Source organism: Pelodiscus sinensis, chromosome 4, assembly GCF_052426305.1.
Source record: "Pelodiscus sinensis isolate ZL-2025 chromosome 4, ASM5242630v1, whole genome shotgun sequence".
Taxonomy (NCBI): domain Eukaryota; kingdom Metazoa; phylum Chordata; order Testudines; family Trionychidae; genus Pelodiscus; species Pelodiscus sinensis.
This window is the reverse complement of record NC_143055.1, coordinates 17,948,032-17,962,983: the sequence shown is the minus strand read 5'-3', so window position 1 is coordinate 17,962,983 and position 14,952 is coordinate 17,948,032. Positions and strand designations below refer to the sequence as shown.

The 14,952-nt window shown below is 41.6% G+C and overlaps 1 protein-coding gene across 1 annotated transcript in view; it reads left to right on the top strand.

Annotated features, from left to right (window-relative positions):
- NELFA (negative elongation factor complex member A) overlaps positions 1-14,952 on the top strand; it is a 35,683-nt gene that overhangs the window by 14,387 nt on the left and 6,344 nt on the right. The window contains exons 4-8 of the mRNA XM_075930889.2: positions 285-374; positions 3,503-3,633; positions 4,837-4,906; positions 9,649-9,737; positions 11,673-11,784. Coding sequence (XP_075787004.1) covers positions 285-374; positions 3,503-3,633; positions 4,837-4,906; positions 9,649-9,737; positions 11,673-11,784 — 492 coding nt within the window. The remainder of the gene's footprint in view (positions 1-284; positions 375-3,502; positions 3,634-4,836; positions 4,907-9,648; positions 9,738-11,672; positions 11,785-14,952) is intronic.

Below are 14,952 nucleotides of genomic sequence, written 5' to 3'. Positions count from 1 at the left end.
CTTTGCTGTAGCAACTTGCTTTTACCTTATATGTGACTTGATTAGTCAGTTTGGTTGAATTAAAATATCAACTTGAGGAGTTAAGCATTTTGAATGAAAATCTGTTCACCTTTTTAACTTTCATACTTCTGTAACTTAAAAGGACTGTGATTTGTCAAACATTGATGACCAGATCAGTTAGTTTCCTTTTTTGTACTTAGGCCCTAAAAGGATTTATTATAGGATGTGCAGTAGTTTTCTTTTCAAATTCAGATTTTGAAATAACTAAAGCTTGTTCTTTTTAGCAACAGAAACTGCACAGCAGCTCAAGAAGACTGCAGGAGTGCCTTTCCATGCCAAAGGGAGGGGGCTGGTCAAAAAAATAGATACAACAAGTATGACTCATTTTATATTTATTATTCAATAGAGAATAATGTATTTGTCTATGTCTCATAGGTAGGTCAAATAGGGTTTGTGACAAAATTGCAAGGTTTTTTTTTTTTAAACTGGATTTCTGAGAGAAGGGCAATGAAGCGCAATGGAAATATAACATAAAAAGTAAAAACAAACTACAAATAGCCTAGCAGTACCTTAAAGACTAACAAAACATGTAGATGGTATTATGAGCTTTTGTGGGCACAACCCTAAAGTGTTTTGTTAGTCTTTAAGGTGCTACTAGACTATTTGTAGTTTAAGTTTTTCCAGTTGCAGACTAACTCGCTTCCCGCTCTGAAAATTATAAAAAGTGTTGCACTTTAATTGAAGTAAACTTAAACATAATATGGGATATGACCTATGTCCCTCCCCTGTTCCAGGTGAAACAGTTTGACATTCCTGCCTAAGATTATTTTTCTTGCATTTATAGATGAGATTATATATAAAATAGTATATTCTCTCTCGCTCTCTCATTTAGATATAAAGAAAGTTTTTCTTGATGGGTGACAGAATGATGTCATCAAACTCTCTGGCCGTGAGGGCGAAAACAGCAAGACAGAGGGGGGTTTGTGAGTGTAGTGAGCATGGGTTCTTAACAGTGCAAAACTGTCAAACATAATGACTAAGAACATAAACAGTTCTGCACAAGATAGGGGAAAATACAGATAAAGCCTATCAAACACTGACTTAGACTCACAAGAGCGAGGAATTATTTACATCTGGCTGGCTGGCCATGAGTTCAAGAGCTTTTCCTAAACGCTAGGAGGTAGGAACAGCAAATTTGGTATGAAGCTTTCTCTTATAACTTAAAGAAAGGTTAGGGTTTGTCGTGGCACGTAAGTGGACAGCTATACTCCAGTGACCACGGGGGACAGCAAGCATGCCCTTGCCACCCCAACAGCTATAGATCTGTAGAGTACCTGCCAGCTGGTCAGTACAGCCCCTCTCCCCTGCTCCAGGGAAGATGTTCCCATCACGCCAGTGGACCCAGGTAGAGGTTCCCAGCAGCCCTGGAGAGCTGTGGAGCAGCTGCCAGCTGAGCTGCATGGCCCAGGCCTGGCACAAAGCCTCTTCCTCCTCTGCCCCTCAGCATACAGAGCCACATAGAACAGCAGCTGGGAAGAGAAGGGAAGGGAAGCCTGCTTGAGAGCGCTACTGGCCAAGAGCTGCTTAGATAGGCTCTAGCCAGGAGGTGCTTGTCTCTGATACTCCGCCGTGTCACACACCCAACTCCTTCCCAGACCCTGTACCCCTCCTATGTACCTCCCCCTAGGCCAGAATCCTCTCCTTCACCCTAGGGATGTAATAGTGTAGTCGATTAACCAATAAGCAAAAGCTCATAGACTATGCTATAGACTACATGCATTTCCCCCCCTCTCCCTCTTTGCCAGGCTGGCCAGCAGCCCAACTCAGTCCTGGCTTGCAACAGGGCTGGGACCTACCCCTGCTACGTCTCTGCATTTAAACTGTATTAGGAGCTGGGTGCACAAGCAGCCCAGCTCAATTCCAACTCACACCGGGTCCCATGAAGGGAGCTGTTTTTGAAACTGGCTCCCCACATGGACCAGCTCCCTCCTGGCACCCCACACTGCTGCCTCTGTATCAGAGGCAGCAGCACAGATGGCAGGGGACTCCTCCAGAATGGGGCTGGAGCGCAGTCGCTGCTGGCCCCTCCTCCAGGGACTATAGAATAATTGACTAACCAATAAGAATTCGTGAGGTTACTCAACCATTAAATTGTCCTATATTTAGCATCTCTACTTCACCCATACTCCCTTCTGGGCCCTGCATCTCAATCCCTGCCCTAGATCATAGCCCCTTCCTTCACCCAAACTTCCTGTCAGACCCCACGCCCTCTTCTGAACCCCAGTCTCCTAGCCTAAACTCCCTTCTGCACCTAACCTCTGTCCCAGATCCCACACACCTTCCATAGAAAAGTGTGGCCCTTGTCCACTTACCAAAGTGCCCCCCCCATCAAAAATTGTGCATCTCTGCTTTAATTCCATGATTACTTACTATTTTCCAAAGGGCCTGCCTCATTCAAGGAATGGATATTTATTCTTATCCTTCACATTCAGTGTGTGCCCTTTATGCTTCTTATGCAGTCCCACCAGCACCCTCTGCTGCTATCCACCCTCATTACCAGCTGCTGCACCCCTTGGACTCACCCCATCCTATGGCTCCTTCAATCCCCAGTGTATTTCAGCCAGAGATTTTTGCAGGGTAAAGTAAGCCTCCTGAAGTGCTTCTGATGTGTATCTATAGTCAATTCCATCCAAGAAGCTTTTAAAGCTACAGTACAAGAAATGAGAAATCTCTAGGGTAGGGCTACTCAACACGCAGTCCACGGTGTGGTTTGGTTTATGCGCTGCTCAGCATGTGGCCCATGGGTGGGATCCTTTGAACATGGTCTCCACTGGGAACACGCTCCACAATGGCAAGGTGTCTCCCAGGTTGGGTGAGCATTGAAAGACGCAAGTGGACTGGCTGGTTGGAACAGATGGGTACAGGGAGGAGGTGGCAGGGCATTGTGGGAAATGCTTTGTATTCATGCCAGTCAGTGTAAAAGAAGCTTTTTGCATATATTAGCATACATATTTGCATGTATATGCCACTACACTTAAGTTGTGGCCCTCAGCATGTGCTGAGTATCATTGTGGCTCCCAGGGCTTCCAAAGTTAAGTAGCCCTGCTCCAGGGGTATGTATACACAGCAGTGTTATTTCGGAATAACTGACGTTATTTCAAAATAATATAGTGCACATCTACACAGCAAGCTGTTATTTTGAAATCATGTCGAGATGAAGGACTTGTTACTCCAACTCCTGTAACCCTCCACGAGGAGGAAGGGAAGTGAAAAGAAGAGTGTTCTTCCTTTAACTTGCTGCTCTGTAGATAGTGCCAAAAGCCGAGTTAAGCTGTTTTGATTTCAGCTACACAATTGTTGATGTACCTAAACTTGCATATCTTAATTTGACTTTTGCCCTACAGTGTAGATATGCCCTATAAGTCCAGATCTCTTCATTCTTTTCAATTAATTGAGCGTTCATTACAACTTATGTTGCTGATTTTTTTCCTCCCCTCCAAAGCCCCGCTCAAAGGAATACCAAAACAAGCTCCATTCAGGAGTCCCACAACACCTAGTGTATTTAGCCCTGCTGGAAACAGAACCCCTATTCCTCCTTCAAGAACGCCTCTGCGCAAAGAAAGAGGAGTGAAAGTAAGTGATAGCCTTTTTAAGTACTCTTACGTTTTCCCATCAGTCTCAACCTTTAATCAAAAGAGAACTATACTTCGCTGATAGTGGCTATATAGCAGTTAATATTTTTTATTAGTTTTCAAAATATGTAATCAATTACTACAAATAAGGTATTACTCTTAAAAATGAAAAATTAAATGCACAACTATGAAATGTGGAATAACTGGTGAGGTTGCAGTACTGCTGAAAAGGACCTGATGGTTGTAGAGTAGTGTTTCTCAACCAGTGGTACAAGTACCCTTAGGGGTACTGGAGAGAAGTCTGGGGAGTAAGTCAACACAACAGAAATTTGGAAAAAACTGAATTTTTGTTTTAAGTTTTACAGAGTTTTATTTTTGTATTTTTTTACACCCACACATTTCATTGCCCAATTAAGTTGTTTAAACAAATGTATTGCAATGATAGAAAAAAATTGTGTGTGTTTGAAAACTGTAGGTACTAGGGTGCTTATAATTTTTTTAAAAGGGTGCTTTATAAAAAAAAGGTTGAAAAACCCTGTTGTAGAGAATCACAAATGGAATATAAGCTGATAAACTGATACAGTTGCAAAAAAGTTTAGTATTATAGAGTATTTATCAGGTTGTAAATAAGACAAAGGAGGTAATTATCTTGCTGTATTCAACATTAGTGAGGTCTCAGCTGCAGTATTGTGTCCACTTCTGGGTGTCACACGTCAGGGAAGATGTGGCTAAACTGGAGAGAGTACAGAGAAGAACAAAAACAATAAAAAGGTTTAAAAATCCTGATCGATGAGGAAAGGTTAAAAACTAGTTAGGTTTAATCGAGAAAAGAAGACTGAGGGGAGGAATATGATAACTTTCAAATGTGTTAATAGTTAATGGCTGCTTTAAAGATGACAGTGATTAATTGTTCTCCATGTCTGCTGAAGGAAGGACAAGAAGTAATAGCAAGGGAGATATATATTAGATATTGGGAAGAAGTTTGCTTGTGGGAATACTCTTCCAAGGAGGGCTGTGGAATTGAAGGTTTTTAAGAAGAGATTGGACAAACACCCTTCTGAAGTGGTTTAGGTATACTTGATCTTGCCTTGGCAAAGGGGACTAGACTTAATAACCTCTCAAGCTTCATTTCAGCCCTGCATTTCTGTGATTCTGTGAAATACTTTGGTATGCATTTACATGCAATAATTTTTATTTTTGGTAGCTACTAGATATCTCAGAGTTGGATATGGTTGGCGCTGGTCGTGAAGCAAAGAGAAGAAGAAAGACTCTAGGTTGGTACAGCATGATGTCAGTAAGGTGTATAAATGTTACCAACTGGGCTTCCTTGAAAACAGGATCCAGATATTTCCTAACAATTTCATTTTTGTAAATCCCACTCTTCATTAAACTTAATATAAATTCAGATGGGTGTAAACTTGAGGGGAGATTCCTCCCTTTGAAAAAAATGGTTACTATTGTTACATAACTGTTGGTCTTTGAGATGTTTTGCTCATGTCCATTCCAGAGTAGGTGTTCGCTTGCCCTGAGGTCCACCATTGGAAAGTTTTTCCCTCAGTGGTATCAGTCAGTGTCTCCAGTTATAACACTGGTATAAAGGACCCACCAACTGTTTTATATCTAACACTCAACAGAGGAGCAGATAGGGGGTTGGAATGTACATAAGCAACAAATCTTGAAGAGCCACAGCTATGGAAGGCTAGCAACCATTTTTTCTTCAAGTGCTTGCTCATGTCCATTCCAAAGGTGACTCCCAAGCCACCATGTAGGTGGAAGGTTTGAAGTTTATTGGCATGCTGATCATTAATAATGCTTGGACAAAGCCTGCACCATCTCTAGCCTGCTGGGTGATGGTGTAATGGGATGCAAAATAGTGGATTAATGACCACATTGCTACTCTACAGATGTCCTGGATAGGAACTTGAGTTAAAAATACCGCCAAAGAGTCTTTGTAGAATGGACCATCCTTGTGGAATGGACCATCAGGGCAGGAGAAGCAGAGAACTTTGCTAGGTCATAGCATGTGTGGCTACAGGATGATAAAATTCTCTGGGCTGGACTGGAAGGCCTTTCGTTCTGTCTGCCATAGCTATAAAAGGATGAATAGGTTTTCAAAATGATTTAGTCTTTTCTATGTAGAAGGCTAGTGCATACCGGATATCCAAGTGCATGGAGTCTCAGTTCATCCTTGCTGTCATGTGGTTTCAGATAATCTTCCTACTGGTCTTCTATCCTGAGTACTACGGAATTATGAGACCACCTTTGAAAGGCAGGCTGGACGTGGCTGCAATTGAGCCATGTCCTTGAAGACCTTATAAGGTGGTTCTGAAGTAAGGGCTCAGATCTCTCAAGATTCTTCTGGCAGAAATAAAGGCCACCTGAAAGGCCACCTTTCAGAATTGGTAGAGCAGAGATCACAATGCCATTGGTTCAGATGGAGGTTCTGTTAGCCTTGCCAACACCAAGTTGAGGTACCAGCTGGAGTGTGGATTCTGTATCTGGGTTTATAACCTCTCCAGACCCTTAGGAAAATGATTACAAATGGTTTGAGAAAACAGAAAGGCCATTCACTGATGGGTGAAAAGCCAAGATTGTAGCTAGATGGACTCTAATAGATGATATAGGTAGGCCGTATGGTTGTAGAGTTATTAATCTAAAATGAAAGGTGATGTTGATTGTGTAAGTAAGGGAATGTGTAAAAGTGACGGTCTGTCCAAGAAAGGAGAAAAGTGTTTGTGTGACCCAGGAATGAGCAAATTGAAGACATTTCTTGTTATGCTTCATTGCAAGCAGATCTGTCTGGGGAAACCCTCACTTCTGAAAAATGCCTTTGATGGCATCTGGACAGATGGACAACTTGTGGTGGTTGCTAAGGACCTGCTAAGATGATTCACTGGCTTGTTCTGTGCCCTGGAAGAAAGCAGGCTTTGAGTGGGCTATGCTGAATTTCCACAAGCTAAGAACTTCCTGGGAGAGATGGGAGGAGCATACACCACCCTGCTTATTTATATAAAACATTGCTGTTGTGTTGACTGTAAGAACCAATATGCACATGTGCTTCAAATGGGATTGGAAAGTCTCACAGGCAAGGCGAACCATCCTGAGCTCCTGACATTGAAGTGTAGCAAGAGCTTTTTCAGAGACCAGAGGCCCTGAGTCTTGAGGCTCCCTAAATGAGCACGACCAGCCCATTGCGGATGCATCTGTGATGAGAGACTTGATCGTTGATGGTGAGGGTCTTGAGCCTCTTCCCATAACTACTGACAAAACAATTGGGCTGCAAAGTCCACTGCATCCAAGGCTTCCGATAGGAAAACTCTGGCCACCGATTTTTTTCATCCTCAACTAGGGCTGTGAATTCACTTTTGGACTCCTGGGGTAGCAATTCCTTGAATTTTGCCATCAAGTTCCAAGAATTAAAATCAGCAGCTCAGGAGTACTTGCTGATTTGCAATCCTGAGCTGGAGGCTGCCAGTTGAATAGGATCTTTTTGGAGAAAAATCTAACTTTCTGACATCTCTGGCCTTGGGGTTGGATTAGCTGACCATGATGCTCCTGTTCTTTGGCCACTCTTACCACCAATGAGCCCCATGGTAGATGGGTATAAAGGAATTCAACCCCGTTGGCTGGAACAAAAAAACTTTTTCCCCTATCCTTTTCTCCGTTGGTTGTAAAGAAACTGGGGTCTGGCATAAGGCCTTGATGGGGTTCATAATGGCCTTGTTTAAGAGCAAAACCACTAGTGAGGGCCTGATGTAACAAAAAAGTACACCAAGTCATGGGAGGACTCGGTAATCTCCTCTACCGGACTCCCAGATTTTTAGCTACTCTTTCAAGGACCTCCTGGTGTGCCCTATAATCATCATACAAGAAGGTGCTATGCTTGTTCCCATCACAGCCTCATCAGGAGAGAAGGAAGAAGAGGCCTGTACATCCAAGGGGCACCATTCCTTGCTCTCAGCAGCAGCTGAGTCTTGTGGTGCTGGGTCTTAAAATTTGACACCAAGCTCAGTACCAGAACATGGATCCTGATCCGAGGAAGGTGCTGGTGGAGTTCTGGACTCTGAAACAACAGAGAAGAATCTCCTAGATATAGGGTACGTCTAGACTACATGCCTCTGTCGCCAGAGGCATGTAGATTAGGCTACCAGACATAGTAAAATGAAGCAGCGATTTAAATAATCGCCGCTTCATTTAAATTTACATGGCTGCCGCGCTGAGCTGACAAACAGCTGATCAGTCTGTGCGCGATAGTCTGGACGCGTGGGTGGCGACATCAAAGGTATTTGTCGACCACCCAGGTATACCTCATCCTAGGAGGCATACCTGGGTGGTCGACAAATACCTTTGATGTCGACACCCGCGCGTCCAGACTATCGCGCTGAGCCGACAAACAGCTGATCAGCAGTTTGTCGGCTCAGCGCGGCAGCCATGTAAATTTAAATGAAGCGGCGATTATTTAAATCGCTGCTTCATTTTACTATGTCTGGTAGCCTAATCTACATGCCTCTGGCGACAGAGGCATGTAGTCTAGACGTACCCTTAGACTACCCAGTAAGCCTAGGCTTATCGGGTGGTCGACTAATTGACTAGTCGCCTACATCCCTAATAGAGTGGACAACTGGCAGGACCCTTTATGGGGTGCTATGAGCATGCAACTGCAGGGGACACTGGAATGGGCCTGACCAATGCCACTGAGGGAAAAACTTGCCAACATTCGTGCTCAGGGTGAGCAAACATCTACTTTGGAATGTACATGAGGATGCATTCAATTAAAGGTAGCCTTGTTTGTTGCTGAATTCTGCTAATTAAATTAGTGTGCCCTAGAAATGCATTGAAAGGATTGAACTAACCATCTAGGTCTTCTTGAATACACAAACATCCTGACAAAAATGAATGTCACATTAGCTTCTCCTTTTGTGTTAAGGTTAGAAAAAGTTCTGAAATGTTTTTGTGTAGTCTATACTTTTACCTGTTGAATAACTAAGTGAATTTTTAAAGGATCAATTTTGAATATATATATATATATATATATATGGTATATGAGGGTCTTCAAGATTTACGTTGAATGATCCTAAAAGAACAAAGAAATATGTTCAGCATTATTTTAATAATAATCCTGAATGAGAAGACTGGGCTATTTAAACACATGTAGAACACAATTTAGATAGCATGTTTTTCTTGGAACACTTTCTTCATTTTGCAATTTACTAAATGAAAACAAATCAATTCATTTTTGGATAATGCAAAACAAGTTAAACATATTTTTATGAATGAAATCACAATTGTAATGAGTTGTGATGAATAGCTGTGCTCTGTTTTTCTGAGGCTGGTCTGTTGTCTGCTCAAATTCAATATATTGGTGAAATGTAAATTTTGTGGTTAATTTAAGCTTCAGCTTGATTATGAAACTACTTGGGTGTTTTGTACGAGAAACATTGATTTTTTTTTTTAACTGGCATTTTAGCACGTTATCTAAGAATGACTGATGTGGAAAAAGTGAATAAGGAAAAATTATTTACTTATTCTCATAATATAAGGATTATAGGTCACCAAATGAAATTAATGGGTAGAGGCTTAAAACAAACAAAAGGAAGTTTTCCTTCATTCAGTGCACAGTCAACCTGTGGTACTTCTTGCCAAATGATGTTGTGAAGACCAGGACCTTAACAGCATTTTAAAAAAAATCCTACATAAATTCATGGAGGATAGGTCCAGCAATGGCTATTAGCCAGGATGGGTAGGAATGTTGTCCCTAGCCTCTGTTTGTCAGAGGCTGGATATAGATGACAGGAGAGGGATCACTTGATGATTACCTGTTCTGTTTTTTCCCTCTGGGGCATCTGGCATTGGCCACTGTTGGAAGACAGAATACTGAACTAGATGGACCTTTGCTGTGACCCAGTATGGCTGTTCTTATGTTCTCTTAATCTTTTACATGGATCACTCTAAAAATCTAATTCAGGAATTATATCAGGAAGATAACTTTCCTAACACCTTCTTTTCTATCCAATAGATACAGAAGTGGTGGAAAAACAAGCCAAAGAGGAAACAGTAGTAGAAAACGCAACCCCAGATTATGCTGCTGGCCTTGTATCTACCCAGGTAGGACTTTAAGTTGCAGTGAAATACAGAATTGTGCTGCATATTTTATTCTAAAGATTTGTTCTGTATCCTGTTTCAAGTTTAGCTCTAAGTGAATAATTATTTGTAATTTCACAAAATATTGTTTGTATTTCGCTAACAATTAACAATGCAGAATGAACTCTTAAACGTATTCTAGGAGAATGAGTGAGAGCTTCTTTGATAAATGTAACTTAAGGGGACGTGAAGAGTTTGTGGATCTAGAAATATGGATTATCATTACAAAATGCTAATTCTATAGAAACTTTGAATGATTGACAACTTTTCAGGAAGTTTCTGGAGTTCTATAACTTACATGCATAGAGAAGTTATGCCAGGAAAAGTAGATTCTGAATTCAGTCTGCACTAGGTACAGCATTATAACTCAGGTCTTACTGTAGATGAGGCCACAGTAAGACCGTAGTCCTAAATTAGCCCTCCAATGTCAATTTTGTAAGTGATACATCCACACTACAAAGCCCATTATTCTGGAATAAGGGGCCTGGAATTTGAACTCTGTAGTCCTGATTTTCATGAGGAATAACGCTATTCCCGTACTTGTAAGTCCAAAATAATGTTAGTGTGGATGCTCTGGGCCGCTAATTCAAACTAACTGGCCTCCTGCAGCTCACCAGAGGCAGCACATCCACATTAAAAGAGCCTGCTTTGGACTACATTCAATTCTTCCCTATAGTGAGGACACAGAACTTCGCATTTGTAAAATCAGGTGCCCAGAAGTCGAACTTGGTAAATTCAAAATAATCTTCTATTGTAGACATGGCCTGCGTGAACACTTTTTTTTTTATTCTAGAAGAAGAGTATCTTCTTCCAGTTTAGTTTATACAGTAGACTTCCGATAATCCGGCACCTTTGGGACCTAGGTGGTGCCGGATTATTGGATATGCCGGAGTATCAGGAGGTATTTCCGGCGGGGGGCTGTGACGGGTCTGCCAGGACCCGCACTGCGTCTGGGGGGCGGTCGGGGAACAGAGCGGCAAGGGGCGAACCCTCCGCCATTTTGCAGGAAAGCGGGGGAAGCCCCACACTGCCACTGCAAGTTTCCGGGAGGGGAGCAGGCTCCCCACCCCCCAGACTGCAGTAGTTATCGCTGAGCAGGGGGGTGAGGGGCGGCACTGCGGGCCCAACCTGGCAGCACCCCACACCCCTCTGCTTTGCGCCGCTTCCCCAAGTCCGCCGCTGCTGAAACTGATGAGCAGCGGACTTGGGGAAGCTGCAGAGCAGAGCAGCTGGGGTGCTGCCAGGCTGATCCCACAGCACTGCCCCTCGCCCCCCTGCTCAGCGATAACTACTGCAGTCTGGGGGGTGGGGAGCCTGCTCCCCGCCCGGAAACTCTCAGCAGCGGCGTGGGGCTTCCCCCGCCTTCCTGCAAAACGGCGGAGGGTTGCCTCTCGCTCTGCCGTTGCCCCCACCTCCCAGCCGGTCGCAGTGCAGGTTCTGACAGACCTGTGACAGGGATATAATCCCCTTCCCCTCTTCTCCCCTTCTCTTTCCCAGCTGCGAGCACCCATGGGGCTCGCTGCAGCTCCAGTTGTCCAGCTGGCCAGAGCACTTCCGGGTTCCAGTTGGTGCCGGACTATTGGGAGTGCTGGATGCCGGACAATTGGAGTTGTACTATATAGTGTTGGAAGCCATTTACAATAAGACACTCCTTAAGATAAGGAATAGGAGTTTCCATGTGTGGAGATAATGATATAATAGCAGTTAACTATATTCGTATAACTGGAAAAATCACCCATTTAAATAAATTCTTATACAAATGCCAAAAAGAAAGAGCTAATGGAGAAATAAAGAAATGACAAAGTTAACATTGTATGTAAAGTGTCAGAATTTTCATGCAGTCACGTAATATATGGCTGCAAAACTCTAAAACCATTTACAACACTTGTTGTTTTACAGAAACTTGGCCCTCTGAACAATGAGTCTGCACTACCTTCTACAAGCTATTTGCCTGCAACCCCTAGCGTGGTTCCATCTTCCTCTTATATCCCAAGCTCTGAAGTGCAGCCAGGTAAAGTAGAAATGCCAGTAGCAGAAATGATTGTTAATACATTGGTTTTCATATATGTTTTTGCTGCCCTTCATTTGTAATTACAAATGCAGGACACAATCCATCAACCCTCTCTGTTGTAAGTAATCCCATTAACTTCAACAACAGGATTATTTGTGAAAGATTTGCAAAAGATCTGTAGTTTTTAGTAACAAAAGACACATCATTTACAGTATTTTTAAAAGGAAAATTCTTACTTTAAATAACTATGTAATAATTTTTAATTATAGAGCTGACAAAGGCTAAGATGCTCTTTATCTCCTTCAATGGTTCACTTGTTTGGCTTTTTCATAGGCAATCTGATAAGCCAATAAACAGGGTTTGACAAATAATACAATCTACTCGCCCATGGTGAGTAGATTGTAACCCGGAAGAGTTGGGTTTGGGCGATCTGCGCTTGCCGGACAGTACAGCTGGCGAGCGGGGCTCGCTGTGCTTTGGCGAGCCCAGCCAATAAGAATACACTGTGGTCCAAAAATTGCCTCATGGCTCTGGGTTTATGAAAGCAAGGGTGATATTTTCTCAATTGTTAAATAATAATTGTGTAATTTAAAAAGCTTACTGCTTTTAACACATGGTGTTCAACAGCAACCTATCTTTCTATCCACCTTCTTATCTTTTTCCTTTCTGTTTCTATGAAGATCAATTGGGTACAGCTGAATGCTTAAATATTAAAAAAAAATCAGACTAAATTTAACAATACAAAATAGGGAAGGAGTACAATAAGTGTTGAATGAATTGTGGAATCAAAGGGTTTAAACATCCCCCCACTTCATGTGCATACACAGCTTTTTCCTCCTCTGTCCCCCTTGTCTGTGTATTCTTAATTAAAGAGTCTTTGGAGCAGGGACTTGTCATCATACATGTCTATATTATAACTAGGGCAGTCATGCAATTAAAAAATTAATCATGATTAATTATGTGATTTAAAAAATGAACCGTGATTAATCGTGCTGTTAAACAAGAAGAGTCCAGTTGACCCCTGGCTCCCAAAGTACTGCCCCTTTGATATGCGCAGCGGCGTTTCAAAGGGGCAGTCCGAGCAGAGCCCAGGATCAGTTGTGCGGTGCTGCCCCTTTAAAATGCAACCACAGCAGAAATGCCTGCGATTAACTCGCGTTAAAAAAAGTTAATTAGTTAATTCTGCCCTGCGTTAATCACAGGCGATAATGCATGTTAGTTGACAGTCCTAATTATAACTAATACACCTAAATAATAACAGTTCTCTAATAAAGCACTAGGGGATAAATTCAAAGTCAACAGAGAACTGACATTTCAATTACATGTAACATTCTTTAACCTTATGCTTGTACAGATTTCTACCATAGCAATGTTTATTTCTCACTAAAGGAAATTTGGTACAGTGGTCACTGCAGATGGTTAAATATAAAATGTACATAAGCTTGGCTCAGAAACAGAGCTCCAAGTCTCTCAGAAATCCTGCATAAATCTCTTTCTGGCTGCATCTTGGCAGCTCTAGAAAGTACATAGCCTGAAGCACCAGCAGTGTCAGCAGCTAGTTTTATTTTCTAGTGTATAAAGCATTGCATCTAACTGCAGAAAAAGCATCGTGAATTTCTGAGCCTTGCCAGTTGCACATTTATTTTTTCTTTCCAGCTGTTTCTTCTGGAGTACGTGTGATATCTGTATGTTGTAGCCAGAGAGTGTAGCATTATCTTGTTTAATTAAAGTACATATAATGAAGACCGAATGTTTTGATTTACTATAATTTGAGCTTTTATAGATCTTTCTTCCAAAAATCTTTTAAGAGTCTAAGACTGTCAACATCCTTGTCCACTAGGTATTTTCTGTTGTACAGATGGGAAAAATGAGATGCAGAGATTAAGTGATTTGCCTGGAATCACATAAATTAATGCTAGAACCAGAGATTGAATGAAGAGATCCTAATTCCCAGTACTGTGCTTTCATTGGCTTTCGTGTGCTGTAGTTAATACAAACCTCCCTCCTACTCTTATAGAGTAAACATCAAAGCCTGCCAGAGGTTGTTTTTTCAGGGCCCATGTCCATGAGCTTCAATGAGTTAAATGTTCCTGCAGTTCATAGTTAATCCTGTAATTCATTGTGGGTGGAAAAATTGGCTCCTAAAACTAGATGCACAATTTGAAAATTGAGCCACAGTAATCAATGTAAAAAACACAAGTTATACCAGATTAAATATCTTAAAGTGAAAACTAGAGAACCACATGAACATTGAATTTGGGGGCTTTATTCAAGCATACAGTCTGGATTATGCATACATTTTCTGTTCATCCCAACTGGCATGATATAAATAGGCAAATCTATTTTTAAAGTGGCCCTCAAGTTTACAAGGGGTTCACCATTTGATTAACCCCTTACCATGTTTACCTATGCTTCAGTTGATCTAAAAGTTCTTGAAAACCTTAGATTTATAATATTGTCTCTTTCTTTTTGTCCTTTTCCCTCTTACTTTGTGGTGACCATATCTCTATTTCCATATACTCCTTGTGGCTTTGAATGCCCTACCTGGTTTTCATGGTCAAGGTTAAGACCCTCTTTCTTTAAATCTTTTGTTTCATTGTTGTGGCAGGGAATATTTTAAATTAGTTAGTGCCATACTTCACATATTCAGGATCTAACTGCTTTATAGTTTGACTCTGCATAAAACATAGTACAGGAAACTGCATTGTGAAACACTTTAGATATTAACAACCTCAAGAGTAAAGCTGTTGGTGTGGTGTTTTGCTGCACCTTTTTTCTCCCAATTTTTTCTTGTTCTTTTGCTGTCTGTGTTCTCCCAGTCTAGTTTCAATTGACTATGAATTCAAAGACTGCCCTAAGGCCTTTTTGTCCTAAATGGTTTATAATGGTGCTAACCATTGTCAAATAGTAGTAGCATTTTCAATATCCCTTATATAACTTAGAAATCAGTGGGACATGAGGCTTTTGATATTTTTACCCAGCTTCTTTAAGCCAAGTGTGATCTGCATGTGGTAAAGTAAGCTAAGTTATTCATAGATAGATACAATTTGTAAGGCCTTGTGGAAGTCTTCAAATGACAAGATAATAGCTTAATACATTGTAGAATCTTTGATTGGCTATGGCTGATATCACTGTCTGGGATTTTCCTCTAAAATGTTTGAGGTCATA